Source organism: Propithecus coquereli, unplaced genomic scaffold (assembly GCF_000956105.1).
Source record: "Propithecus coquereli isolate 6110/MARCELLA unplaced genomic scaffold, Pcoq_1.0 Scaffold170, whole genome shotgun sequence".
NCBI lineage: Eukaryota > Metazoa > Chordata > Mammalia > Primates > Indriidae > Propithecus > Propithecus coquereli.
Window position 1 is genome coordinate 1451814 of NW_012141636.1, and position 25832 is coordinate 1477645.

The 25832-nt window shown below is 37.2% G+C and overlaps 1 protein-coding gene across 8 annotated transcripts in view; it reads right to left on the reverse strand.

Moving 5' to 3' along the window:
- The window catches only part of DLG2 (discs, large homolog 2 (Drosophila)), a 1994579-nt gene that overhangs the window by 279294 nt on the left and 1689453 nt on the right, over window positions 1–25832 (reverse strand). For all 8 annotated transcript variants that reach the window (XM_012641828.1, XM_012641835.1, XM_012641834.1 and 5 more), the window contains one exon: window positions 14834–14936. In XM_012641828.1, the coding sequence (XP_012497282.1) occupies window positions 14834–14936 (103 nt within the window). The remainder of the gene's footprint in view (window positions 1–14833; window positions 14937–25832) is intronic.

Below are 25832 nucleotides of genomic sequence, written 5' to 3' on the forward strand. Positions count from 1 at the left end.
CACTCACGCTAGCCCGGGCAAAAGAGTGAGACTCTGTCTCAAAAAAAAAAAAAATAAGTTTTTCATTAATTAAATGACTACTTCTAGGGGCAAGAGGAAATGGGATCAATGGAGATGAAGTGAAAGTGTGATTTCTCAGTGTACACATTTTAATATTATTTTGATTTCTGAACTCATGTCATTATATTAGCATTAAAAAATAAAGCTAAAATGGTATACCACTCATAAAACAGTTACATTTTCTCAAAATATGATTATTTGGGAAACTTATGGAAAGCCAAATGATTCTAGATTGATCCAACTAATTATTTGGATAAAAAAATATAAGAGTATGATGCTGAAGAGGGAGCACAAGGGATGGAATCAGAGCATCTGGGTGCAAGTTCGGCTCGTAGTCCTTGCTAGGTACGTGTCCTTGGGCAAGTCACTTAACTTCACTGAGCTTCATTTTCCTTATCTATGAAATTAGAATGATAATAATACCACCAGTCTATTCCACTCGTGGAGTTGGTTTGTGGGTCCAATGAGAAACACATGAGAAAGCCCTTTATAAACTGCAAAGTCTTACACTTGTGCTAGTTAAGATTTTATATTTTAATTAATGTCTCCAAGATGCAATTTTCAAATTCTCAAAGCCACTACTAGGCTCATTAGGAAAAAAAGTCTATTTGTTTGCTTAATATTTTGCTTTCACATACCAAACAACCCAAGTAAAACTGAGGTGTCTTTGTCTTTAGCCAACCTGGTCAGCAGCAATGCCAGAACCATTCTTGGAAGCACCAAATCTGCTGTAATAGGGTGGCTATTTTTTCAGTATTGAAGATCAGTCTTTGGGAGCTCTGGTTAGCTAATGCCACTCCCAACAGGCATTTCAGTGGGGATGAATTTACTTTGCTATCTACAGTTAAAAGAGAAACTACAAAGTATGGGCATTTGTTTAGCTCATTCACTCATTTCACACGTATTTATTGAATGCCCACTGTGTGCCAGGCACTCCTCTAGGCACTGAGGTCATGGCAGTGAGCAAGACAGACAAAACTTGATGCTGTCATGGAGTTTATAGTCTAATGTGAAATTAACTGAGCTTATAGCTTTATTTATATCCAATCACACAAACACCTTAATTTGAAGAGCTTTTCTTGCCTTCTGTTAAACACCTTTAAAACTGTTTTTTAGTGGCAGAATGCTTGCTTTATGTATTCAAGACCATACACAAAAAACAAATCAAGCCTGCTCTAGCTGGAGTGGGACTGAGTTCAGGGTCCAGGTTGTCTTCTCTTACCATACCCTTACTGGACTCTAAGACTCTTCAGAAGGCAGCTTATTTGACACTTCCACAAAGGGTGTTTTCTCCACGTCAATTTTATTACTGAAGATACTTCATAAACACTGATATCCACAGTCTCCCAAGGGCTTTCTCAAGCTCTTTTCTCCTGCTGGGTTTGCTTCTCTCTCTCCATATCATAGCCACATTATCGGGTTTGTGATGTTTCTGATAATTATCACAATGATGATAGTTACCACTCATTGGAGACACTGTCAGAAATTGTGCTTAACATTTTACATGCACTCCTTCACTTAATCCTCAGAGTCATCCTGTGGAATAGGTGTGAATCCTCAATTTATAGATTAAAGAATGAGGTTACAAGAACTGAAGTAATTTGCCCAAAGCTACACGGCTGTTAATGGTAGAGCTGGAATTTGAACTTATCTGATTTCACAGTAGGAACTGTTAACCACTACTGCCTCCAAAACTTTGTGAAGCCCTTTGACCCTGTCAAGGACAGTTCTAAGTGCGGTGCAAAGGTCCAATGAGAGCGGAGGGGAGCACAAAGCTTACTCAAACACGCTATTGTTGACGGTTATTATACCAGCTATCATTTATGGATGGTCTACTATATTCCAAGTGTTCTATATCCATTCTCTCCCATTTTTGCAGCAACTCTGGAAGGTAAATTTGATCATCCCTAAGTTATAGGTGAAGACTCCCAGGCATAGAGAGTTTCATGTAAGGCCTCACAGCTAGTAAGTGGTGAGCCCTCTGCCTGACTTTGTATCAGTTTTGGGCCACAACTATTCCCAGAGCCAAAACACAGGCCCAAGACTCCCATACTCATAAAGAATAACAATGATCTAAAAAAAAAAAAGGAGAGAACACACCCTCCTACCCTGCATCTGCCCCCCCATCCCCCAGCCCAAGGCCTACTCCAAGCCACCACTGCCTATCTCTGTTCTTAATTATAACTGAGTGCTAGACTCTCTAACCCCACCAGCACGAACCCTTCTATCTCTATTTACCTGTTTGACTTATTTTTGTCCCTCTGTACCCATCTCCAGCATCTCTTTCCTTCTTTGGTTTCCCCACACCCATTCCAACCCATTTTATTTTATTTTTTCTCTACAATCTTTTTACCACCATGTGAATCTGTTCCCTTTTCCTTTCTCCTGGGAGAAGCAGGCTTGTGCACTGGAGATTCTGCACTCTTTCTGTCTGAAACTGAATCTTGGTTTTACTCTACTGGTTAGTTGTATAGCCTTGGGAAAACCACTTATGCTTTCTGTATCTTAGTTTCCTTATCTGTAAAATGGGCAAAGCAATAGACCATGTATCATAAGTTTTTGCAGAGTTTAAATGAGTTAACACATGCAGAGACTTTAGAATGTTGTCAGTCATATAGCGTGTACTCTGTACATGCCATTTTAAATTGTTCTTTTTCTTGCAACCATCTCCCTGTCTCCCTTCATCTTTCTTTTTCTCTTATCTATATTTTACTCTGCTTTAGTTAAAATAAAAAACAGAGAGTTCCTATAGAATAGATTCACTGGCATCATTCATTTATTCGTTTTTTTTCATTTGGTCTGCATTTAAATGCCTAGCCAGGCACTGTACTAGGGAATATAAATATGATTATGAATAAAACATACTTTTCTCCAAAGTGTTTATTAGTCTTTTAACTAGTCAATGCTTTGCATATTTTAATGAAATGGATGAATTTATGTATTTTAATAAGCCAATATGTATGTCTCTGAGTTTTACCATCTACTTTCCCTCCGAGTCTGTCTACTTCTCTCCACCTATTCTGCCACCACTCTGATCTATCCAGCACCATCTCTCGCCTAGACTAGTGCTTTTCAACAGCTCCCAGCCCCTTTGGTGCTCTCTGCACTACTCTCTTTTCAGAGCCATCTTCTCGAAGAGCAAATCTGATCCTGCCAGCCACGGGCTTACAACTTTTCAAAGGTCCTTCCACTGCTTTCGGGAGAAGGCACCAAACTCTTCAGGCAGTCCTGCAGGATCTACCTCTGCCTCCCCTTCTGCCTCCTCACACACAGTGCTCCTCCCACGTGCTCTGGTTTGCTTTCAGTGCTTGCATCACACCCTCCTCTCTCCTCCACAGGATGACTTCACACACCTCTTCCTTCTGAAATACTCCTCCTTACAACTCCTTCTTCTGTGCTTTGACAAATTAATGCCTACTCACCCTTTGGGTTAAAGAAACTATTATTTCCTTGGGATGCCTTCTTCACCCTCTAATCTAGGTCAGGGTTTTTTGTTTGTTTTTGTTTGGTCTGGGTTAGTGTACTCTAAGAGTGTAGATTCAAGTTCCCTTCTTTTTCTAGAGCACTCACCTTATATAGTTTGTATAATTCATTCATTAGTATGATTTTGCTTGGCTGACTGTAGGTTTATTAGGGAAGGAGTCATGTCTATTTTGTTCACCATTCTATCTCCCATGTCCAGGACAGTATCTCACTCATCGGAATTGTTTAATAAATATTAGCTGAATAAAGAATGAATGGATGAATTTTGTTCTTCCATTACTTAATTTTCCCAATTTGTCAGCAACATTTTATTAATAAAGTAAATTATTTTTAGCAGTGGGGACATGATAAATATGAGGAAACTGAGAAAGGGAATAAGAGAAGGTTATCTTGAACCAAAGTGCAATTTGGATACTTTTGCCTTTTGTAGCCTTAGTGAGTGTACCAGGAATCCTGTTTGAATTAGGAATCTAACAAACACATTAAGATATATATTTTATATTTCTTGGGCTTGGCTTTTCCACCCTAAAGCTGCTCCTACTTGTAATTCTGAGAATTCAAACCATCTCCACTATTTCAGCTTTCTGCATCCTTGATTTTCGGAAATTGATTTTTTTCAGCCTCAATAAATCTATTTCCAAGTTTATCAATTATAATTTAATTTATTAAACTGATAAGATTTAGGCTATAATGGGTCTATAAGCAAAGAGGTCATGCATAATAAGTTGCTAATCTTGAAATCCCCAACAAGCAGTAAGTGTTTCTACCTGAACTTAGAATCATTACTGAAGGGTTCAAACCCCACTGGACACAGAGAGAGCAATTTACACAAAAATAGATCTTTTCCCTTCCTCCAAATGAGTGAAAGCAGAATTTCTATGTGCTTAAAACGTGGGGGGGGGAAAAAAAGAAGGAACATTTAGAAATAACCTACTTGTAATAATTGTTCTTTTGCTGACATGTTTTAATTGGAAGACATGGTAAACTAGAATGTCAGCTAGAAAGAGCCTTAAAGAAATAATCTCCCTAACCACCTTAATTAACAAATAAGGGGCCGGCGCGGTGGCTCACGCCTGTAATCCTAGCTCTCTGGGAGGCCGAGGCGGGTGGATTGTTTGAGCTCAGGAGTTTGAAACCAGCCTGAGCAAGAGCGAGACCCCATCTTTACTAAAAATAGAAAGAAATTAATTGGACAACTAAAAATATATAGAAAAAATAGCCGGGCATGGTTGCGCATGCCTGTAGTCCCAGCTACTCGGGAGGCTGAGGCAGGAGGATCGCTTGAGCCCAGGAGTCTGAGGTTGCCGTGAGCTAAGCTGACACCATTGCACTCTAGCCCAGGCAACACAGTGAGACTCTGTCTCAAAAAAAAACCAAACAAACAATGGAGGTCAATGTTCAGAAAAGCAATGTGGCTTGATATAGATAGTAAAGTTGTAGAGTCAGGCACAGGAGAAGAAAACTGCCTTACTACTCATTATTAAATTTGAGGACTGGCTTAAATAGAGGGATAATCAAACATACATTGGGGTAAACTGAGCACTCAGAATATGGAGTGAAGTTAGCACGTATTTTAAAGCTTTCTTGATTTATATTCCTCTCGTGCTTGTCCCCGGGGAACATTCTTCTAAAATTCTCATCCTGAAATTTCTTATCATATGAAGGGTTATCTAGTGAGGGTCTGTGTTCATTTTGTAATACTTTTATAGTGAAGAGTATGATTAGGATCTTTTGTTTCCATGCATTTGATCAGGGTGTTGCTAATGATAGGTGTGGATTAAGAGATATCCTGTTGCCAAAATGTCTCTAGCAAGGATTTCTTTGGCTTCTTCCAGTATTAATGAGTGAATGATTAATGCCACTAGATGCTAAGATACCCTCAAAATAATATAAAATCACAAGATGAAACCCCCAAAGATAAATGCAGTTACTTGTGGAATGAGAGTTGTTATGGGGACGGAAACAGGGATGGTACAAGGAAAGGGGGCTATACATGTTATTAACCTATAATCAACTTTGTAAATACTTTTAACTCTTTTGTTATGGGTTTGAGATGTAGCATTACTAGGATAGATAATGAAGTCAAGAGAGTTTTTTAAGAGTCAGGATTCAGGAAGTGTTACCTGCTTTTGTCCTCATTATATTACCCTAGGTCCAAATTGGCTTTTGGGCATGGGGAGAGGGATGCCGCATCATTAACTGTTAAGGCATCTGGAGAGAACCTCTCAGGAATCTGCAGACCCATTTGCAGAAATCATCTTTTTGGTTATATTCCATGGTACTATGTGTTGACGGAAGTTGCGGAGGAAATAAAAGCAACTAGTAGAAGGCTAGAAAAAGGATGCAATGAGTGAATGGACATTGTAAGAGATTTCTAGTTGCTGGCAGAGGCATTAGCTGTTAGTGGAATGTGTACGTGTGTGAGAGAATTGCGGAGAAAGACATGTGTAAGCAATAAAAATTCTAGAGTCATGTAAAGTTTATTTAACTTTCCTTCCTAATATATCAGTAAAAATTAGAATATGCCAACCAATTTAATTAGACCAGAACTAATGCAACATATTCGGAAAATCTGATATTTAGCAATACAGAGTATCACTAAGGATGAATTCACTGATCACAGATGGATGGTTAAATGGATGGCTGGCTGGATGGATGGATAGATGGATGGGTGGATAAAGGGTGCTGTAGGAAGAAGTTAGCATGGGAAAGAGGGAAATCATAATATATTTGAATTATTTATTGAAGTATCGATATTTCCAGATTGGTGGTTTTATAATAAATAGTTGCTTAGAGGTACATGTAATGCTTTCATATGTACATGATTCAATTTTGATACATGAACAATGGTAATTAACACCAGAAATTGAAGTAAAGTTGCATACATGAGAAAACCCTAAGGCTCCCTGAGATTTTTTTTACCCCTTTCTGTCCATTTGATTATAATAATCTTATTGGATTAGATTCCTTGGGCTATATAAGCCACACCCCATCATGAGCTACTATAGTAAATTTAAAACATTAAGGTAATTCCCAACTGCTTTGCTAGCCTCAGCTTCATTAACTATGACAATTTAATGATACTGAACTGTTTTTTTATCTGGATGATGACTGAACTTTTGTTTCCCCATCTGTGAAATGAGCAGGCTGGACAAGATGATCTTGAAGGATTCCTACAACTTTTAATTTTTATTTCTTAATGAGTCTAGCTAAATCACACAGAATCCATCAAATTAATTAGGTTGTGCATTCATTTCTTCTTATGTATTAAAAAATACAAAGGAAATATGCTATGTAAGTGACAAAACTTTCAAGTAATGGAATTTATGTGCTATACCAACTGAGGTCAGGGATCATATTTTTACTCTTGAATTTAATAACTGTGTGGGTTCTTCTGAAGATATCTTACCCACCTCAATTTTTTTTAACAGGTGAGAAAACAGACTTATAAAGGTAAACTAGCACAAGTTCACACAGCTAGAGCTAGAGTTTGCACTGGAAAACTGGTCTCATCCCAGTCAAGAGTCTTGTACATATGTGCACATAAGTGTTGATCGATTTGTTCTAATTTATTAATAGTATTGATCACATGTGGCATTTTGTTTTCCATTCTTGAGATACTTCACTAAGAAGAATGGCCTCCAGTTCTACCCAGGTTGTTACAAAAGATACTAGATCACCAATTCTTTTTTTTTAATAGCTGAGTAGTGTGCCCCATGGTATACATATACCACACTTTATTAATCAACTTACGTATTATGTTCCCCCATAAAATTCTGGGAAAAAAAGAGTCTTGTACAATATTTTCCATTTGGGAAACTCATCTTAAATGTTCCCTGATGATGCTGATGCAATTTCTGATCAAGATCCACAGCTGGACTTTACAAATCTTGCCTGGGCATTTGAGAGGCAATTATTTGCATTGCGAAAATGTTTCAACATACCACAGCTGTTCATTCATATGCATAAGCCTACAGAGATATTGATTTAAAGAAAGAAATATGTCTTGCATTGTAAGTAAGCTTCTTGGATGGTGTATATACTCTCATTTCTGAGAAATTTGAGGTACAGAAAGTATTTATTTTCTTCAAAGGGTAAATTCCATATTAATTTCAAGCTTTTATTGTATCTTTGACCCTATAGAGAAATGCACCATGATGTCCAACTGTGGTTTAAGCTTTATGACAGTGGTTACCCCAAATAAGATCAGAGTTTCACTTCTTGATAAAAAAAAAAAAATAAGTACTTTTCCTTCTAAATTAGCCTCACAATTTAAAAGGAGTAAAAAAGTTTATTTAAATAAGTTTCTGCTTTAAAATATAATAAGTTACTCAAATTTTACAGTGATGCCTTAATTACTTTCTCTTAGTTCTTACAGGCATCTGTGAGGATGGGATTCAATCTCACTTCATCCCAACTCACTGCTTCTTATCTCAGATGCTGAAGAGGCCATAACTGAGGAGAATCTAGTCTCAATAGATTCATTGTCTCCCTAGCTGAAGAGTTCCAGCAAGATTTATGAATTTGCTTGATAATCTGTATTTAGAAGGGGGCGATAAAGTAAGTAGAGCTGAATGATATATGAACTTCTTAGATCTGCAGCCTGGCTCATTCCTACTACTAAGCCATGACCCATCATTGCTAACACATGCCAAAAATCAAACCTGGTGATACAGCTTCATGTAACTTTGTCCAGTGCTCCAGGTAAAAGGAGTCCAACCCACCAGTAACAAATGACAATTCTTGCAGAGTCCCTAAGTATACTACATCAGTGCTTCATGAACTTTAATGTGAATACAAATCATCTGGGGATCTTGATAAAATTCAGATTCTGATTTAGTAGGCCTGGATTGAGATCTAAGATTCTCCTCTCCTCTCCTTTTCTTTTCTTTTCTCTCTCTCTCTCTCTCTCTCTCTCTCTTTTTTTTTCATGGTCTCACTCTGTCACCTGTGCTAGAGTGCATCATCATAGCTCACTGCAACCTCAAACTTCTGGGCTCAAACGATCCTCCTGCCTCAGCCTCTCAAGTAGCTGGAACTACAGGTGCATGCCACCACACCCAGCTAATTTTTTCTATTTTCAGTAGAGACTGGGGTCTCACTCTTGCTCAGGCTGGTCTTGAACTCCCGGCTTCAAGCAATACTCCTGCCTTGGCCTCCCAGAGTGCTAGGATTACAGGCATGAGCCACGACATCTGGCTGAGATTTTCCATTTCAAAGAAGCTCTAATTTAATACCTGTGCTTATAGGCCATGGACCATACTTTGTAGAACAAGACTCTAGAATAATTCATTTCTTCCGCCAGCTACCTGTGCAGCTTACTCACACATTTCTTTCTTTTTTTTTTTTTTGAGACAGAGTCTCATTGTTCCCCAGGCTAGAGAGTGCCGTGGCGTCAGCCTAGCTCACAGCAACCTCAAACTCCTGGGCTCAAGCAATCCTTCTGCCTCAGCCTCCTGAGTAGCTGGGACGACAGGCATGTGCCGCCATGCCCGGCTAATTTTTTCTATATATTTTTAGTTGTTCAGATCATTTCTTTCTATGTTTTAGTAGAGACGGGGTCTCGCTCTTGCTCAGGGTGGTCTCGAACTCCTGACCTTGAGCGATCCACCCGTCTCGGGAGTGCTAGGATTACAGGCGTGAGCCACCATGCCCGGCCCACTCATTTCTTTTAGATCGTTGTTCAAGTATCACCTTATTAGCCTGGCTTTCCCTGTCCATCATATATTTCTCTATCATTATCTTCTTTACCCTGCTTCATATTTCTTTATACTACTTATCACTATCTGAAACATTTTATGTTTATTTGAAAGGGCATTTGTTGGTTCACTGCTTTGTTATTTGCCTAGAACATTGACTGAGGCACAGTAAGCGTTCAGAAAAAAATATCTATTGATTGAATGAATGTATAAATGAATAAATGAACCACATTGACCTTCTGCCACAATTCCATAAGTCAGACCATATTTATGACTCTCCAGGCAATAATCAACTCTGTTCTTTGGTGATTTTCTTTTAAGAACTTAAATACTCTATTAAAGAATAAAAGGTGGAGGAAATCAGGCACCTTCACTGTTTATTCAAGTCCCTGCTCGCTGATGGGGACTGCACCATTGACTCCCTCTTTTCTACTGGAAGGCCATTCTGAAAGCAATATCCCCAACAACGCCCTGAGTAGTTGGATTAAAGGCAAAAGGATATTGGTGGTTTTTATAGGGACTGCTTGGCAATTAATTGTCTCCATTTTGTGCTTTATCCAACAATTTCTATTGTCCACCTAGTTCTCTAAGTGAATGTCTTGTGGTTTATTATTTCAACCCTAGTCAGGTATCTCACACTAAATGTAGGTATTATTAGTGAGAAGACAACAAACACTGTAAAGATTTGCCCTGATCTGACCCAGGAATGCTGTGTTAGATCCTTTTTGGACAAATGTATAATTAGGTTATAATCAATGGCTTTCTTATGGTGTTAATGTTGAGTTTCAGAAATTTTAAAAAGTTAGTGATTTAATCATTTTTTGTTTGTGCTATACTACAAAAGAACATCTGTAGAATTTCCACACTTCAGGAGAAAAGGAGTTTATCTACTAGTGTTGCTAAAGATTTTGTAACAAAAATTAAAATGGCACCATCTAAAAACCATCAATATCAAATATCTGATCCAGGGATTCATTTACCATTTCTCCATCGGATATCAAAACCCCATGCCATTCATTCAATACTCATTAAGCAAACATTTCTTAAGTACCTACTTTAAGATTTGTCAACATGATGAAAATATTATATTGCATTTCTAAGGCAAGGGGAGACCTCAATAACTCATTAATAAAGTATGGTCAAATTCATATTAAGTGAATTAACACTGGAGATAAAATTAGTGACAGAAGGTTCCCTGCTCTCTAGAAGCTTATTTGAGTGCAGAAATGTGCCAACTGTGATAAGGGACACACCAGATGTCTGAGTATAGGTCTGAGGAGCTCAGAAAAAGAAACAATAAACGTTGACTGGGCAGATTAAAGATGGCTTCATAGTGGAATTGACATCTGAGGGCCCCTAAGATGAGTAGGAATTCTGCAGGTGGAAAGGGAGAAAAGAGAATTCCAGGTAGAGGAACTCACAGAATAAAGGCACAGAAGCATGACTGTTCAGGACGAAGTATAGGAGCAGGGAGCCATCCTGCGTAGCAATAGCAGAGTGAAAAAAGATGATGCTGTGTATGGTGATGGGGTGAGTGAGGTGGGGGCATGGCAGTTGGCTTGAAATATATTGTGAAGGGCAAGGGATTTCTGCACAGCCACCTTGGGGTCACATCTTTTAGAAAGATAATTCTGAAAGCAATGGGGAAGATGGCTGGGAAGGGTATGGAAAGGGAGGAGGGTGTGTGTTTGTGTGTGTGTGTGTGTGTGTGTATGTGGGAGTAGAAATTACATTTTCTTGTGTGGTGTTAGAGTAACTTCACTAAATAAATATAGGTAATTAAAGGTTTTACAAGAATTAACTTCCCATAATGCTTAAATAGAATTATTTCTGAAGTATAAGATATATAATCCTCTTGAAAGAAAGAAAAAAAAGAAGAAAAGAAAAAAAAATAACTTCAATATTTTCTTCTTATTATGAATATATGTTAATTTAAAAATAAGTACATGATACAAATTAGATTTAAAAAGATGGTAAAAATGAATGACAATCACACTGCAGGAGAGAAACATTATATATGACTATTCAAATTGACTTCAATTCCACTACCTTGAATTAAACACTGGATAAGATTGATGATAGATAGAGTAATTTGGACAACTGAAGCCAAGCTCACTTTAAGCAGAAATGAGTATGATAACTTTGACCTCACTTTGTGGAGTGAAACTTGCAAAAGAAGACATTTATTGCTACATTATGATAATTACAAATTATTAATTATATATTATTATAATTATAAATCATAAATTATTTTTAATTATTTCAAAAATGTGCTAAATGCCAAGTACTATGATAAGCACAATTGGAAATGGTTTTATATTTTGCAACACACACTTCTTTAGCAATTTTTTTCTGTCTTTGAAGCAAAAATGAATAGTGCAAGCAGTAAAAATGAAAAATCCCTTCAATATTCAATTACCTTCAAGTGGAAACTCAAGTACTGAGGAATGATAAATTTTTATTCATGAGTTCAGCAACTCTTTAAGAAATACCAATTATAACACCAGAGATAGATCTATCAGTGAACAAAATATAGGTATGGTGTCTGATGGGGCTCATGATTTTGTAGTTTAGAAAGACATTATTCCTCCCTCCATTCTAGAATAGAAATTTCACTCAATTTTCAAGGCCTGGCTCCATTTCTGCATTTCCATGATGTTCTCTTGACTGTTCTGGCCTCTGTAGGTTTGTCCTTTCTCTGACATTCCATAATTCTTAGAGATGATGCCATTATCATACAATTTGGTCATATACCATCCATAACTAGACTCTATTAATAATGTGTAAAGTCTTTTCTCCTCAATAAGATAAAAAAATTCCTTGAAGACAAAGACCATGCTATATTACTTGGGGTGGGAAGCAAAATTTTCTGAATATCTGGTAATACTGAGCAAAGCATTTTAGAAAATTCCTGATGAAGTATTTGAAGGTGACTGAAAATGCATTTACCAAGAGCCTGGTTCTTGACTATACTAAAAGAGATGTCAATAAAATCTTCTCTTAGCACTGTCTTAAGGGTTGGATAGTTCATAATACTGGTGCAAATGAAGGGGACCTGGTGAGAATTTCCTAATGGAATCTCTTGACACATTCTTCATTTCACTTGTTATTTTAAAGGTAAATTGTTCATTATTTCCTAAAAATGTTGTACAATTTAAATGTACCTAAATGACCAAAACAACAATCCAATCAGTTTTTCTTTCAAAACCATAGATAAATTTAAATTCAGTTACACATCAAGTTTGCAAAGAGGGGGAAAAACCCGATTGCTGATGTTGTTATTACCACATTTCCAACTAATTTAAAGCTATGACAAATTAAAATACAGTTAGACTATCAAAATAAGGAAGTCATTCTGTGAATTCAATCTGTGCTCTGGTATTTTTAAAACAAGGTTGTTGTTATTTGCAGGTTTCTTTAGAAGCACTTCAAAAATTCATATATATAATTTATAAGGCATGCTTTGAACAGGCATCTTGATAAAGTACAGCACAGTATCCCAATTAAACAGGTTGCTTGGAAGAAACCAAGCTGTAAGGAAACTCCAGTAGAAAGATGAAGATTTATACTGATAGAACTAGGACACATTTGTCCTTTATTGTAACCTCTAAAACTTGAAATCATTCTGTCCAAGGTTATTATGTGAACACTTGATCACTATCAAGAGCTTCTAATTGGTGTATGGATAGTTCTAATCATCTTATCAGTCTACAGAATTGTTTGAGATGAAATTTTCAGAGACAAGAAAACAGCCAGGGACATTTATGCCATGTGTCAGGTGATGGTGAAGGGCATAAAATTTGATATTAAAAAAAACCCCAGCTATCCAGAAAATGGAAAATTCCCATGAAAAAATTCTTATTCTGTATGGAATAGAATTTATTAACCAAATTATGCTAACCCAGATCTTTTCATTTTCTGTTTTATATGGATACTTTTACAGCCATTTATTCCTGTTGGAAGATAAGTCTACTAATATTTAAGAAGTGGAAAGACTTCAAAAACTATCTAGGAATGGCACGTTTTCTTGGTGTTACCATCATTCACCTTTATTTTATTTTATTTTATTTTGAGACAGAGTCTCACTCTTTTGCCCGGGCTAGAGTGAGTGCCGTGGCGTCAGCCTAGCTCACAGCAACCTCACACTCCCGGGCTCAAGCAATCCTTCTGCCTCAGCCTCCCAAGTAGCTCATGTGCTACCATGCCCGGCTAATTTTTTTTTTCTATATATTTTTAGTTGTCCGATTAATTTCTTTCTATTTTCAGTAGAGACGGGGTCTCGCTCTTGCTCAGGCTGGTTTCGAACTCCTGAGCTCAAACGATCCTCCCTCCTCGGCCTTCCAGAGTGCTAGGATTACAGGCGTGAGCCACTGCGCCCGGCCCATCATTCACCTTTATAAAATCCCCTCTTCCCCACTCTCTGGTCATATCTGGCCTAGGCCAATAGGAGAAAACATTTATAAAAATTTTTGTGTAAATGCAAATTATAATTCTAAAGCCAGCCACAAGAAAAGGTAATATACTAAAATATGTATAGATGAAAGTGTTTTCTTTATTTTTGTGCAGAGCATGTGATTAGCCATCATTAATGATAAAATCTAAGCTTTCACAGGCAAGACATAAACCTCAGTTTTCCAAACAACAATAGACCAATTGATATTAACAAAGAATCATTTGAAAAGGAGCTCTTTATACCCCCATGCACAGAAGTTCTTCCTTGATGGAATCTTATACCCTCATGTTAGCTGTTTAATACTCCTTTTTGTCAGCCATGTGGACGAAAAGCAATTAAGTACATTTCTTGAAGACAGAAGTCCTATTCCTTTTTTTTTTGTACAAGGTCTAGGCCACAATTGGTATGCTTAAGTACATTTCACTAGCAAAGAAGGAATCTATATATGAACTTGTTAAGAAATCAACCATACAATAGGTAACATCCCAGTTGTCACATTGAGCCTCAGTCTGATCACAGAAACAGATGTTTAAACAAACCAAAGAGCAGGATATAGCTAATCCAATTTAGGATATCTCATTGAGTTTCAGTTGGCTAATCCAATTTATGACATCTCACCAAGTCTCAGGGTTTACAGTGATTTATTCCAAACAAGAGATAATGTAGCAGAAAAGACAAAGAAAAAAACAAATCCCCATTAAGGATATTCAAAAGCCATGTGAGCGTTAATGAGAATTAAGTTAATGCCCGAAGGAGAGAATATGGTCTACTGATCATGGTCTATTTCTATAGATGAAATATTTACCCCTTGCTTCTTAAGTCTTAATTGTTTTTACAGTATCCATTGATCACCAAAAATGTATACCAGATAAGAATATAAATGAAATAAAGCTGATTGCTGGTTGCTATTTATTTGAATTCATATTCTCATACAGGCCTTTCTAAGTGCCTGATGATTTCATGAAAGATCATGGGTAACGAAGTCTCATGTTCTTCGGACATGAACCATCAATTTTTCACTATAGGTGTTTTTACAAAACATTACTGGTGGGGACTCTGATTAATACAGGTGATCAGTAATGTGAGTACACATTCACACAGAGACATAAGAACATTATACGTTTGGGTTCTGACTGACCTTCAGGTTGATATTGTGCTATAATTGTCACCGTCTGTCCAGCCCCCTTTAGCGCAGCAGCTGCCTGTTCATGGGATGCACCACGGAGGTCAATGCCATTCACCTGAAAGAGAGGAAGCCAGAGATTTTCGGCATGTCATAGGGCATAATATTCTGATAGAAGAAAAAAGTTTTCCAAAACTGAGAGGCTATATAAGATTATGTCACATGCCTCAAAATCCCTCATACCCTACTCAGGTGTTTGTGAACTTAGCCAGTGTCATGGTCTGGATAAGTTTTAGTTAGAAATATGACATTTCATCTTTTGGTGTTTGTGCCATGGTCTGATCGAGTGGAAAACATTTTTGTCTATTCTAGCGCATGCATTTAATATACCCCTTGAGTTTCCTAGATTTATGGGATAAATAAAAGCCTTCAAAATTAGAATGGAAAAACAGGATGATAAAGAGAGACACATGTAATATGCACAGACAAGTATATGCTGAAAGATTAAAATATTCAGATGAGGTCCTGGGGAGACGGTGTAAAATGGGCCTGGCTGGCTGCCAAAGCCCCCTCTTTGGTCAGTTGCCTAGTCCTGTCATCCTGAGCCTGGGTAGACAGCCCTGAGCCTTGTTCTAAAATAAACTTCACTGACCCATTTCTCATGCACAATTCGAGAATGAATTCTGACAAAATGAAATAAAGAGTGCCCGGACTTTATTTTACTACTGCTAACTCCCATTTTGGGTCCCATACTGAAAGAGAAACAAAACATCAAAAAGCAAGCCCCAAACTCTACCAGGATGAAAATCATTCTTAAGTCAAATTTAATGAGACGCAAACACTAAAATCTTTCTTGGATTATTTCAGTCTAAGTCAACACGACATAATTACTAAGTGCTCTCCAACGACAGGGCTCGGTATATGACCCAGATACCGAGAAACCCAGAGGAGAAATAGTAGGTGGGAAGCAAAGGTGAACAAGACAAGCCCCTAAGGTTTTCTGCTTGAATTGAACACACAGTAAGTCTGGTCTTCTAACCTACATAAAACTAGAGTTTGGCAGATGATATCAGAACTCCGGCCTGGCCGATATGAGGGGTTTTGAGGCATGTGACATAATATTATATAGCCTCAGTTTTGGAAAACTCTTTTCTTCCTTTTATTACAGGGGAGGTTACTGTGGCCTATGAAAGAATAAAAGAACTGATCAGTTTATCTACATGTGAAGTATATAATTTTATTTTTCCTCTAATCAATCCTCTTTGACAATGATATTGAGTGGTAGATGGGGGGTTTCCACTTTAATTGCTCCCCCATTAGGCCTGGAACATCTGTAATCTTCAATCCCACATCCTGGTCCTCTAATAATAACTGTGATAAAGTCTCCTTATTTGCTTTTATAATTTTCTTTGCCTCTATCCTGGCTTTTTCTTCCGGTGAACTCCTTACTGCAAGCACTGATTCCATGGTAACCCTGGGATGTCCACTGAGTCAGGCCTGGCCTGGCCTGGCCATGCCACTCAGTAGCTGACTGACTATCATATCAGCTCTCTGAGCCTCAGTTTTCTCCCACCTCAGAGGGAAGGAACTATTAGGTTGTTTGAGCCTGAAGCCCCCGTTAGCTATAAAATTCCATATCTTTTCCTTGGTAGACGACAATCATTTTCAGAGACTCTAGGCTATTGCTGAGTCAGAAATATGACTGCCAGCCAGAAGAGACTGAGAAGGTAGTTAGATCCAGGCTCCTGCCTACAGGAAGCTGAGTTGCACAACCTTCATATCCCACATAATTTCTTCTCTTGTCAAACAATTAGAGTAAACTTTTTAGTAAAAAATAATATATAATCATGGTAAATAAATTCTGTTTCAGAAAGGCATAAAAGGAAAAGATCACAGAGGTAACCAATTGTATGTATAGTTTTAAAAATTTCATTATGTGCACATGAGTTTCTATTTCTTTTGCTCTCTACATATATATTTTAACATTATTGTCTTTTTATTTACCTGAACAGATCATATATATACAAGTCTACAGCTTGTTTTGCTTTTCATTTGATGACATATCTTGGACATCTTTCATATCAGCTCATATCATTCTACCTTTTCAATGAAACTTAGTATTCCACGGTGTGGATATGCCAGCACTTTTCAGTGAGATTTTCATTGACCCAGTTAAAGTTGTTTCCAGTTTTTTGCTACTATAAACACTTACAAAAGTGTTTCTGAAGGATAAATTCTCTGGAAATGGTATTCGTAAATCAAGGGATATATGCGTTATTTGTTTCTTTTAATTTGCTACTGAACATTTTAAAAATGATTATTTATTCATCAAATATATAGAAACTAATAAATAAAAAACAAAATAGGCCATAATCTCATTGCCCAGATAATGTTTGATATAAAAAATAAAATTAATATATACACATCATGTACATACATGAAAATTAAAGCAGTAGAAACAGGCATAAATATGAAAGGCACACCTACATCCTATTATTCTCTCCAAAGGTAACCATGTTGATGGCTTCTTATATATACTACTCATTATTTCTGATATGAATATAAACTGGTTTATAAAATATATAATTTTAAAATTTTATAAAAATAATATCATATTCTACATAATGTTTTATACCCTTATTTTTCTACTTACTAATATATCTTAGAGAGCTTTCTAATTTACAAATTCCTACACATTAATTTCATTCTTTTTAATAGCGATGACTGTTCTACTATGCAATGTAAGAATTTATTTTACCAGTGCATGGTTGATGGACATTTGGGCTGCTTCAGGATTTTACTATTGTAAACAATGCTGTGATAAATATCATCTAACAGTATATTGTTAATTGTTGAATTAACAGTAATTACTAACAGTAATTGTTGAACATGAGTATGAAATTGTGATAGCCATCACCAAATTGCCTCTAAAAATGTTGCATTAAGTTATATTCCTACAAATAATATATGATTTTCAACTTCCTCATATTCTTGTAATAATTGTACATGCCTCAACATTTGACCCTTTCCATTCTGAGAGGTAAACAATTTTATCTTTAAATTTTGCATTTCTTCAATAATAAGGTTGTTGAATTTATTTTTACATAAAATGCCTCTTCATTTATTTTGTCCGTTTTTTGTTTAGACAGTTTGCTCTTTTAAAAATTTATCTGCATATTAAGAATATTAATCCTCCCTCTTAGATTACTATTGTAAATATTCTTGGTTTGTTATTTGTATTTTGTATTATTGTATCTGTATTTTGTATTATTGTATTTTAACTTTTCCTTTGCATGTTATTTAATGCTACAGAGAATTTTAAAATGTTTTTTATAGTCATATTTGTCACTTTTTTTTCCTTGTTGGCTTTTGAGTTTTGTATTATATTGTCCCCTCTCCAATATATTTAACAAATTATCCACGTTTTCCTATAGTACAACCATAGTTTAACTTTTAGCCATTTAATATTTAATCTACTGGAATATATTTTAATGTTTGATGTGAAAACAAAGTAAACAGCCACCATTTCTTGGACTGCTTTCTTATAGCATAATATTTTTACATCTTTCATCATTCTAATCATACTCTGAATTTTTTTCAGGACACTAAGAAAAGTACATGGAAAAGTGAGAAGGAACAAGTGATTTGGAATCAGACAAATCTGAGACATCTTTGAACATTAGCTTCCTTACTTATAAAAGGAGTATAATACCTACCTACCTATCAGGACTGTTGCAGGTGCAAACAGGCATTCAGCAAAGAGTATCTACTGTTATCATAGTATCAAAGAGCTATGATTATAAATCATGAAATAAAACCCAATACAAATTAACTAATATAGAATGTACTATATGGGCTACTTCATGCTCTTTTTTTTTTTTTTAAAGGAACACAACATTTCATCACTAGAAGAGCCTTAGAAACTTGTTTGTCCAGCACTTACTCATTACAGATGATCCCCATATGGGAAGGGACTGGCCCAAAGTTATATGAGAGTCAACACAGGATTAGGTCCAGTTTGGGGTTCCTCTTGCCCAGCCCAGTGTTCTTTCCATTGCAGCAAATGTGTCCTAACAAGTGTGTTTGTTTCTTTTTCACTAGACCAGTGATAACCCTGTCTCGTTCATCTTAGGCCTAATTCTACATAAGTCTCTACATTTGTGAGGAGTTTTGCTGCTGTTATCCTGCCTGAACAATATCCACATTGTCCTCGTCCCTGTGGATTTCCCTCTTGGTTTTAGCAAACATGCTCTCCTCCAGTCTTTCAAACTTTTCAAGGTCATTTTGATTCTTATTTCTATCCCTGAGGTTTGAGTTTTATCAGTAAACTTTGCTCAAATAACATTTTCAAAGGTATTCACAGTCGATATGACATTTTAAAATACCAAATGTGACACAGCCTCATATATTTATTATTTCTAATTTTTTGCTTCACTTTGAATTTTCTATTCTAGATGTGTGAATTCTCAGAGTTCTCTTCAGAATATCTTCTCTTTGAAAAGAATTTTCTTCTCAAAGCATGGATTCTCAAAAATTGGATGTTATTAATTATTGTCAAGATTAATAATAATCATCATTGCTAACATTTATTGAGCATCAGGCATGTATAGAGGAGATATTTATACACTATTTCTTTTAATCTTCAGGAGGCTGGGATTATTTTTCCAATTTTACAGATAAGGAAACTGAGCTCAGAGAGAATTGCAAACTTACTCAAGTTTATACAGTGGGAAGAGGCTAAGGATTTAAAACTGTCTAACTAAAATTCCTTAGCTCTTAACTACCAATTCCTACTGTCCTTTCTTTAATAGCCTATCCAGTTCTGAGGGTCTATGTCTATAAGAGCATCCTGATAGAGACATTATGTCCCAATTTATGATTAGATCATGTAGGGCTGAAGCAAAAGGCTTTGGGCAGGCTAGAAAAATTCCATCTATTGCTACCTCTTTATGTACATGACTGTAATTGGATAATAGAAATATTTACATTCTGTATGTTATGACATCCTTTTCACAATCATGTTGGAAAATGGATAGAAATTTAACACTTTTAGTTGTCTTCCTTTTTTTTTTAGATGCTAATGTGAAGATGAATGGTACCATGGTACTTGGTGCCATGTCCAAGGTCAACTTTTTTTGTTTGTTTTATTTTTAAAAGATGAGCATTATATTTGCTACTTTAGCCACTAGGGGCCCTGGCCTGGGGTTCCCGGAATTCCCTGAATAAATGACTGTTCTCTGGAGATATTTCTCTATTTCTTAGTACTATGGAATGGATGGTATCAGAATCAGAGAACTTCAGAAATGGCGAAAGCGGTCGTGATCCTCTCCAACCCTGATGTATACTTTTAGGCTGATTTGACCACATTATTCTTATACCCTTTTTCCCACCATATTGACATTTTTTCATTTCTCTAATTCAGCCATTTTTACATCTTTGCACATGATGTCTTCCTTATCTAGTACATAATTTCTCACTCCTTCATCATCTGAAAAACTTCTCCTAGTCCTTAAAGACTCAGTTTGAACTGACTTGTGGAATATGTTTACTTGTGAGCTCCTTAAAGGTAGGATCTTGTCTTATTGAAATTTGTGTCTCTGGCACAGTGTCTGGCAAACAGTAGGTGCATAATAATCAAATAGGTGAGAAAGTCAGTTCTCACTATATTATCCCAGGCAAATGATCATCTAACCTCTACGTGACACTGGCTTAAGACCAATGGAGAACTCACTACCTTTCAGGGAGATCCATTCCATTTGGGGTCAGCTCCAGTGATAAAAAACAGTTCTTTGTGTTCAATTGTCCTTCCCCCACCCTTGGTTTTGGTTCTCCTCTAATGGCTCACAGAAAAATATTGTTTCTTCTTCTCTATGATCCTCTCTCTTATATTTGAACACAGTTTTCTCTGTTTCAGGTTGAATGATCTCACTCCCTTCTCCACATTTTCATATCATTCCCACCAAGTGACCATTTGCTTCTGCTTGCATATCTGCAGTGTCAGGGGACTTTCTAGCTGTCAATTCCATTTTTGGATGTCTCTTATGGGTGTTATTTCTATCATCTTAATATCATTTAATACCTCATCAGAGACTCAGCTAAGTGCATATGGGGTCAAATATGACAATATGGTTGCTCACTGTATGGCTGTTAGCCTTTAATGTATGCCTACTGTAGTATCTAGAGCTAAACACTGCTGATACAAGTTTGGTTTCTTTAAAATATCCATTTTGGTTATTTCCCTTTCTAATTTAAGGGAAGGAATGAACTAGAGTGACACATAGCCATTGCCGAGCAATTTGCTCTTCAGTGGAGAACAGTGACAGGTAAACACACAATTAAACACCGGGTGGTAAGTGCTATGACAAGGAAAGGTCAGAAAGCTCTGGAACAGAGGAGAGGCCCCTACCAAGGTATGAGGAGACATGAGAAGGTTTTCTGAAGGATGTGGCATTGAGATAAGATCTGAATGAGTTATCCCAGTGAGGATGGGTGAGGGTTCCCACAGAATGACAGGAGAGAGGGGTGAGCAGAGGAGTAGCAAGAGTATTCTGGGCAGAAAGAGAGGTACCTATGAAGGGCTGGAGGTGAGAGAGGGCCTGGCGCATCTGAAGAATAGGAAGTAGTTGCTGCTGAAGGACAGCTGTGGAAGGAACAGATGTGGGAGCAAGAGGTGATGATGATGACAGTGAGGATAGCTGACATGTATATAGTACTTAGTATGTGTCAGGCACTGCTCTAAGCACTTCATATACATAAATTCCCTTCAGTTCTGTGAAGTAAGAACACACAGCAATCCCCATTTTACAGAGGTAGAAACTGGGCATGATTAGGTAACTTGTCCAAGGTTACATTGCTAATAAATGGCAAAGCCAAGAATTAAACCCAGGCAGTCTGCATTCTTAACCATGACACAGCACTGCCTCTCAAGGATCTGGTGGTACAGGATATGATAAGCCATTTTAGTGAACCTGGAGTTTATTTTGAATGCAGTGGGGAGTTATTATTTAGCTCAAAATTGAGAAATATTATTTTACCATCACTCTTATGCCCCAGGAGTGCTTAAAGCTACGGAGAATGCAGGGAATACGCAGAAGGATGTGCTCATGCCAGCCCTGCTATCAGACTCTGTGGCTGGATTGATCCTTTTGGAGGTCACTCCGCTTACCAGCTCTATGACTTTGGGTAAATTACTTCACCTCTTTAAGCTTCAGTTTCCTTATATGAACCAGAAGATCTTAACCTTTGTTTTGCTGGGTTGTTGTTGGGATGATTAAAGATAAAGAAAATAAACTATTTAAAATAATACTTGCCACATGCTAGCTACTCAGTAGATGGTTGCTATTTGTGTTATATCATATCCATTATCTATGAAACCAGGACTTTAATATGGCTTTTATGAGCAATAACATAACCAAAGAATAGATTTGATGGAAGACTGTCTTGGAATAATAGTAGCTAAGAACAACAAATTTAACTGAATTATTAACTGTGAAAAAAATACAAAAGGGTGACCCAGTGGGAAAAGGCTAGATAATTGGCACCAGAATTCAATTAAAATTGGTCAGGTACAGAGCACAGAGGATTGTTTCAAGCAAATTATTTCACAGTTGGGGGTCTGGACGCAATGTGGTAGGAGGGCAGCAGGGAAGAAACTGGGACAGAATCCAAACTATTTCTACTTTATTCAGAGAGACTATGGATAGTAAGAGAAACAGATGTATTAAATAAATGTAGAAGGCTTCCATTCTTTCTTAAGAGGGAAAAAATCTATTTTCATTTTCCTGAAGTGATGATATGCAGTGAAGTGAATACTTAGGTTCTTTTGCTAACTCTGCCACTAACTTGCTCCAGCCACGAGGGGTTCTGGAAAATGAAGGTGCTGAGCTACACCATCTCTAAGGTCCCCTGTGGTTGTAAATTCAAGTATTTCCATGGCTAAAAAATAAAATCTCAGAAGTGTTTTATGAATTAGTAAATTATTTTCCCACCTCACATTTCTTACTGAACAAGATGAGACATAAACAAACAAATACACTAAAAACATTCACAGGTATTATGTGATCTTATCACATAATTATGAGAATAGAAGGGAAACTATTAATATAAATATCCCATTTGATTTTGAATTGTGAGCAATTTGGGGTGGCTAGCATAAAGCATTGAGAAAGAAAAAGAAAAACTGATGCCAGCAGAAGTGGATCCCGAATGCCAAGGTGAGAAGTTTTGTCAGTAAGTGGCCATGGAAGAGTTTCACAGAGGCATTTAACACAATTTGACCTGTGTTGCTAACTCTAGCAGTAGTGAAAAGTTGGAGTTGAAGAACTAAGTGGTCAAAAATAGGATAAGCAGATGGAAGACTATTGCAATATTATAAATGATAGATGATGAAGATTAGAAAAATGGAAATGGAATCGAGGGTGGGAGATGGGGCATAGACTTGAGAGAGGAAGCAGAGGGAGGTTCAACGTAGCTATTCTCCTCAAATACTTCTGGGAACCAAAATAGAATTCAAATATCTATAGTGTTGAACAGATTGGAAATGGGAGATGAGAAAGTCTAAAAAAATTTAAGATGATTGGAAGTATGATGATAACATTAATCAAGATGGGAACATGGATGGAAAGTGGGTTTGGATGAGAAGATAATATATTTTGTTTTAGACATGTTGAGCTTGCTATGTTTATTGTACATCTACAGTTTTGCAGGCAGTGGGAAAGCATCTATCTGGAGCTTAGAAATGTGGTCAATCTTTAAAATCATTTCAGATTTTGTATTCCTAAGGTCAGTACCCTGATCAGACTACCCAGATATAGAAGGGGCTTGCTGTAAAAATGGGAATAATAAGAGTACCCACTTCACAGAGTTGCTATAAGCTTAGTTAGTACATGTAACACACCTAGAACAATGCCCGGCATATAGTAACGGCACATAATTATTAGCTATGATTAGCTAAGAATCATATTAGCCCTCTCCTGACATACACAAAGTAAGAGGATGACCTGGGCTAGTATAAAATTATCTCAATAAAGGCTCAGTTGACCAAGGACAAGTGCCAGGGTTATAGGCACTGAAACAGGAAAGCACCATCCTAGATGTTAGGCATCCTGAGTTCCAGTCCTGCGGTTAGCTTACTTGACTTTGGGAAGTCCCTTCATCTCCCTGGGACTCAGTTTATTTATCAAGAAAGAGAGCCTCATGCTAAATCTCAGAGGTTCCTTCCAGTGCTTAATAAACAAATATATTCTATGCTCAACATATATTTTGTTGACAATTTGAGACAAACAAAACAGTTCATTCAGTATTAACTTTTTCAAATACCCTCCAGCACGTTTCAGAATGAATGAACTATAAATTGTATTTGAAGTGGAAATTTCTAATTAAGTTCCCTTCTCCTCCTGGAGGCTGCTGCACTCTGTGGAGAGTGATAACATTTCTGACAATAGACGCATGAGAGCTCAAGACTGGAATCCTCCTGGAGCAGAGGCAAAGTGAAAAACTGATATGGGATATTTACATATCTCAGCAGTTAAGCATTAACATCCCTTTTAAATTGGCTTGCTGATGCAAAAATGAGCTTATAGTAAAAAAAAAAAAAAACCTTCAAACTTTTAAAAATGTTTTGGCTTACCAGAGCATTTGATAGAGGCTTGATTATTTTGAAATCTTTAATTAAAAATAATAAAGTATAACTTGGCTGACCAAACCTAGCTTACTATATGCCAAAACACAGTAAATAATTTTTAGGATTCATTCATTTTGAGTAACAAGTTAACTATCTCTATAAGAATATGTAAGCAAAAATAATTGAAACCTTATAAAATATTATACTAATATAAAATGATGCTAGTATCTCCAGCTCTGATTTTTCCCTTAACTCTAGACTTGTAAATCCATCTGTTTACTTGACATCTCCAGATGGATGTGTAAGACTTTTCAAACTCATCATGCTCAAAATCAAACTCTTAATTTTCTCTCAAAACTGTTTTGGGGACATTTTCTCACTTTTAAGCAAATAATACCACCACCACTCAAACCATTGAACTAAGAACATTAATTCTTCTCTCTCCCTCCCATCTCCCCATGTAATGCATCAGCACATCTGTTTACTCCAGCTCCAGACAGATTTCAGTCCATCTACTTTTCTACATCTGACCCCTCCACCCCCTGGATCAAGCCATCATCTTCCCCAGGGACAGCGCAGTAGCTTCTTGCTTGGTCTCCCTGCACTCACTCTGGCTCCCCCCACTCTCCCCTATCCATTCCTGACTCAGCAGCCAGGATGATCTTCTCAAAATGTGTATCAAACCACGCCTCTCCTCTGCTAAAATCTTTCCATTGGCTTCTTTTTTATTATTTAAGCATATTTCGGGGGTACAAATGTTTAGGGTACATATATTACCTTTGCCCCACCCGAGTTAGAGCTTTAAGCGTGTCTATTCATTGGCTTCTTGTTATATTTTAAGTAAAATCTGAACTCCTTTCCTTGACCTCTGCCCATCCCTCTTATTCCAGCTCATGCCACTCTCTGCCTTTTTTTTACTGTTGTCTGGCCTCAAGGGCCTTCACCCTGCTTCAACTCAGTCCACGTTTCCTTCAGCCATATGGCATTCGTGCCAGTGGTCCCTTTGACGGGAGTGTTCTTCCCTAGCTCGTCTCACATTTGACCCCTTATTTTCACAAGTCTCAGCTTAAACGTCAATTCCTCAGAGAGCCCTTCACTGACTATCCTGTTTACAGGAGCCTCCCAACCTGTCTTTTTTTCTTTTTTTTTGAGACAGAGTCTCACTTTGTTGCCCGGGCTAGAGTGAGTGCCGTGGCGTCGGCCTAGCTCACAGCAACCTCAGACTCCTGGGCTCAAGAGATCCTCCTGCCTCAGCTTCCCGAGCAGCTGGGACTACAGGCATGCGCCACCATGCCCGGCTAATTTTTTGTATATATTTTTAGTTGTCCGATTAATTTCTTTCTAGTTTTAGTAGAGATGGGGTCTCGCTCTTGCTCAGGCTGGTTTCGAACT